The sequence below is a fragment of the Trypanosoma equiperdum genome, assembly GCF_001457755.1.
Source record: "Trypanosoma equiperdum strain OVI genome assembly, contig: ctg_1564, whole genome shotgun sequence".
In the NCBI taxonomy this organism is placed as follows: domain Eukaryota; phylum Euglenozoa; class Kinetoplastea; order Trypanosomatida; family Trypanosomatidae; genus Trypanosoma; species Trypanosoma equiperdum.
The window spans coordinates 297-5,221 of record NW_027123576.1 but is presented as its reverse complement, the minus strand read 5'-3'; the positions used below and the strand labels follow the sequence as shown (position 1 = coordinate 5,221).

At 43.9% G+C, this 4,925-nt stretch overlaps 1 protein-coding gene and 1 pseudogene across 2 annotated transcripts; both read left to right on the top strand.

Annotated features, from left to right (window-relative positions):
* Nucleotides 1–878: 878 nt before the first annotated feature.
* TEOVI_000763900 (Trypanosome variant surface glycoprotein (A-type), putative) lies at nt 879–1,772 on the top strand (the record flags this gene model as incomplete). The annotated part of the gene is made up of 1 exon (XM_067222143.1): nt 879–1,772. The coding sequence occupies one exon, from the start codon at nt 879–881 to the stop codon at nt 1,770–1,772; it is 894 nt and encodes a 297-aa protein (XP_067078244.1).
* Nucleotides 1,773–3,591: 1,819 nt separating this feature from the next.
* TEOVI_000763800:pseudogene lies at nt 3,592–4,914 on the top strand (annotated as a pseudogene). The gene has a single exon. A coding segment is annotated over exon 1 (1,323 nt).
* The last annotated feature ends 11 nt before the right edge of the window (nt 4,915–4,925 follow it).

The window sequence follows — 4,925 nt, the reverse complement described above, 5'->3', positions numbered from 1 at the left end:
GGTAATAACAGTGGTGCCAAAGACTGAGTATTCAGCTTAAAGGGAAGCAGTTAAAACAATGACAAGGGTAAAATGAGAGTATGTAACTGAGAAAAATGGGAAAGACAAAAAATTAAAAAAAAGAAATATTAGCACTGTGCTACAACAACATGTCTTCGGGTACCACAGCACGCAAGAGAATGATAAGTTTGGTGATAGGTTTTACACAGGTCACTGTACATGGCGGGTGAGATTTACATTATCCAGTGTGGTGAAAGCAGTAAAGAAAGAGAAAAGGGGCGGAAATACAGAACGAAATGGCAGAAAATAAGCGAAAGCAGAGTAAAGAAAAATGATAGAGGAGGAAATGATGCGATATATTTCACAGACGAATGGATAGATCCTATAGCAGAGGTTATGGTAGCGGCTCCACCTTTTAATTTTAAAACTGAGCCTAACGTGCTGTTGGACAAAATTTAACTGATTCTTATTTATAGGGCGTTTTTGTGCTTTCACTTTAGAAGGAGTATAATCATGATGCACAGGAGATTTTATTGATGATGGTAAAGACGGTTTTGAAAGTTACAAAGAGTCCTAAATTTTTTTTGCGCAGTAGCGCAGGATAAATGGCATGTACTCAGAATTCTAGCCAACCGTTACCACAATTAAACAATTGGAGAATGTCAAAAACAAACCAATAACTTTTGGCTTGCGTAACTGACATCAGTCGTCGGTTTTCCAACTACATACAGATGTTAAACACAAAAGTTGTCGCCCTGATATTCGCTCTTGACAACCAGAACAACCAAAAAATCGGCGAGCTTTAAAATACAAGCAACGGAGGATCTTAGGGTCTTTCAAGCGTGATCTAGAGTTCACCTCAAGCAGCACAGCAGACTATGGAGGCACACTGCATAGTACCAGTGATAAGCATACTGGCAATCAATATTATCCTGCCGGCTCATGCAGCCGATGATGGAGCACTGCTGAATGGGGAATGGTCGCCACTAGCGAAGTTGTCCGAAGCTCTAGCAAAAGTACCAGCACGCGCAGCCAAACTGCTTACCGACCGGAGCGGCAAAATTAATAAGCTTATAAAGTTGAAACTCCAAGCAGATCTCTATCTAGAAACAAACAAGTCCAACGCAACACAGAATAATTGGCTCCAAATTACAGAAGCAATAGCCGCCGAAATCAGTGATTTAGCAAGCACTCTTGGCCAGAAAGAGACAGCGGCGATAAAAGTCGTAACTACTACAGAATTCCTAAGAGGTCACATAGCTGAGTTTTTCAATGTGGCGCTCGGAGCGTGGGGTAACAACAACGTCGGCTGTATAACAACCGCACCAGGCGGCAGCGCAGCGGGAGCCGTAGTGAAGGAACTGACGGTCGCGGTCGACGAGACACCGGCAACGGCGCTAGCAGACCTAGCTGAGGGCGACAGCGAGATAACGGGAATTACCGGATCAGGCTTCACGGGACTTAAGGCAGACAACGGCATTTCAGACAACAGGATGTCCGACAACGCCAACTGCTTACTGTTCAAAGGGGTAGCCGGCGGCTTCACTAGCACAAATCCGATAACTGAAAACGATTTATTTCGCAGGAGGCTATTTTGGCCGAAGCGACAAGGCAGCGACACCAACACCGGCCGACGCAACCGACTTCACCCCAAACGGAGCCGGCAGCAGAAGCAACAACCTCAAGCTATACAAAGCAGCTTACGACGAGATAACCACGATTCTACCTGGCTCGAAATTCTAGGGGACGATCCTCGATCCAAAGAACATTAGAAGTCTGAAGACCAACAAACATTTCAAAGCTGCAATGAAAAGAGTGTTTTTAGGGGGGAAAATGAAACCCACACAACCGCTGATGACGAGGATATTAACAGCAAAATAGATGCCGTCTATAAAACCGATAATACCGAGTTATTAAAGCTTTTCTGGAACAAACTCAAAGATCAGAAGACACCTAAAGCGGCAACCGGAGTTGACGACACAAACATCGCAGCACGGACAATACTAACCCAATTGAACAGAGCTATCAACTATTATACCGGAAAACCCCAGGCTGATCTGGAAGCAAAGGTCAGGAAACTGCAAAATAGAAAGGCAGGGGTACACTTACACCAATAGCAAGACAGTGGGTTAATATAGCACATTGAGTGAGGATGCCAAAAAGGAAGTGGAGAAAACAAGAGAAAAAGCAGAAGTAACCCAAAAATCAAAAAATGCTCTGACTACTCTAAAAAAGAGGACTTCAAGGCCAAAAATGTTGGACTCGCTCCAGGAGCAAAAGCTAAATGTGAATGAACTGATGATAAGTATAAGGATTACAGTATTCTTGTAAATAAAAAATTTACTGTGATTGCTGCTCCTTTTTTGATTTTACAGTTTTAAAGTTTTACTAATTAAAATGTTTTTGAGATTTTTTATTTTTAGTAAATTTGCTAAATTTGCTATATTTGCTATACTTCCTGAAATTAGATACATATCACAAATTTAACACTTTTTTCTGTAAACATGCAAATTTTGAAATTTTTAAATATTTTGATAATATAAAATTTGGTATTACAGCGTCCTATAAGAGTAAAGCAGTATAGTGATATGGTATGAAAAAGTCAGTTCCAATCTATTTTTTTATTTTTTAGATATAACTTAGGGTTATAATAATAATAATAATAATAATAATAATAGGAGATTGTTGTGAGTGTGCACACGAATATTATAATAAGAGTAGTAATGAAGGTAAAATGGTCATCAAAATAGAAACACTCAATAAAAATCAAAAGTGTAATAACAATAAGTGTGCGGGAGGGACTGATAGCGAATATGCGCATTTTCAAACACGTAAACGACATTGTGAATCATAATATACAATTAAGTGATGTAGAAGATCATCAAGTAAGACAGTGCAGCGAAATCAGCCGACAAGCTAAGGTATGCGCCGAACCTTCGATATTTTAAAAATACTGAGAGACAATATAGAGCGAATCGGTTTGCTGGCCGTAACCAAAAAAGCAGCCTAAAGTCAAAAGATACAGGGACCAATGCGATGGCGTATTTCACTAACAAATGGTTAGGCTTAACTACTGCAATGGTGATGATAGTGTTTTTCAAGCTAATGGCCGATGACATGTTAACCGGCAATTTTGCAACACCGCGATGGCAAGCTGGAAACGAATATGTTTTTACCTTCTGTCTGGTAGTAGTGAGAGGATACGAGGGGCATTGATACATAACAAGGGAGACAGAATTGCACCACTTCTCAGGGCTTTGACTTTTGTTCGTAGTTCCCAACGACAAAGCCACACTACCGGCTCGCCGGCAGCGAATAAAGCAGACGCGAAGAGGACTAGCTAGCGCAACGTATACCGAAGAGCACAAGTGCCTGCCCAAGACAAACGAAGGAACCAAAAGCAGTCGGAACAGAGAACCACAATAAACCATTACAAAGGAAACCAGCAACATCAATATTGCAGCGACACGCCGGCAACCAAACATTTTTTTTGCTTCTTCTGTTTTTTTTTAAAAGAGACTACAAGCTTACAAACTAATCACCAGCGATATGCGGCCGCTGAGGTACATCCAGCAATCAACTATTAGAGCGGCGTTATTGTCAGCGATCCTACTCTATACAGTACCAGACCGTGGCGAGCAGTCAGCAACGCAGCATAAAAATCAACACCACCTGCACAGCATGTGCAAACTAGTAGCGCTAACAAAAGTAAAAACAATAACCGGCGACACAAGCAAGATTGGGGATGAAGAAGTAGAGGATATAATGAAAATAAACATTTCACTGGCAAACCCAGCATGGTCCGGTAAACTAGCAACAAAGGCCACCGAGAAAAAACACGGAACACCCCACTGCCTCGACAACAGCGAAACGCCAGAGTGCACAACAGAATGGGCAAAATGGGAGGATCTTTCAATAAAGATCCACGCATCGGAGGAATCCAGAAAGCAATTTATACCACCAGGCAACCGGCGGTTAACACCGGCAGGGCGCGCCGCAGCAGTCGTTGTTCAGGCGCTACTGGCCAAAGCTCAAAAAGTAAAAGACGACTATAACAGCGCTCGAAACGAAGAGGACAGCACGCCAAACCCGAAAGCCATAACACTAATCCACGAAGCAGTCTTCGGCGGCAAGCAGGTCCCGCCGTTCGATAAAACGACGTGCGAGGCCCAGCTAACCAGCTCAAGGCAAAACGACTGCAAAGGGACACCAGGGCTGGAAACAGCGTGCGGTACCTTAATCTGCCTATGTGCACACGACGGAACTCAAAATACAGCCCTGTGCGGGGAAGCCGCATCAGCGTCAGGCGGCAGCTGGGCAAACGGGCAAACGGCAACGCACTGGGCCAAAATACACCCGACATGCACTGCCTATCCGACGCCGCAGCTAACACCACACTTAATCCGTGCAACAGTCCAGGAGGTAGCCGGCCGCGTAACAACCAAAAACGGCGGCGGGGCCGACACGCTGGTACTTGGGGAGCCACACACCGACGGCAGCTGCCAAACGCAGGCAGCCGTAGGCTGTATAGAACTAGACAAAGTCAACAGCAAAAGCAGTACTGCACCGAGCGCCAAACTAATCTGGGCAAACAAGCTAGCTGAAGCTGCTGACCACCTGGAACAGACGCGGCAGGAAATACAAAAGCGACTCAAGGCAGTGCAAGAAATAAAGCAACTCACGGCGGAAGCAGAACAGTTGCTGACAGCGGTAATACAAAGCGAGGACGAAGCGCCTCAAAAGACCCCAAAACAAAATCCACCCGACCACGAAACGATACTAGCACACAAAAAAGAATGCAACCTCCACAAAAACAACAAAACTACCTGCGAAAAAACAGGTAAATGCGAATGGAAAGGCGAAAGTGATACTAAGGAAGAATGCAAATCCAAAGATGGAGACGAGCAGAAAACCCAAGAAACAGG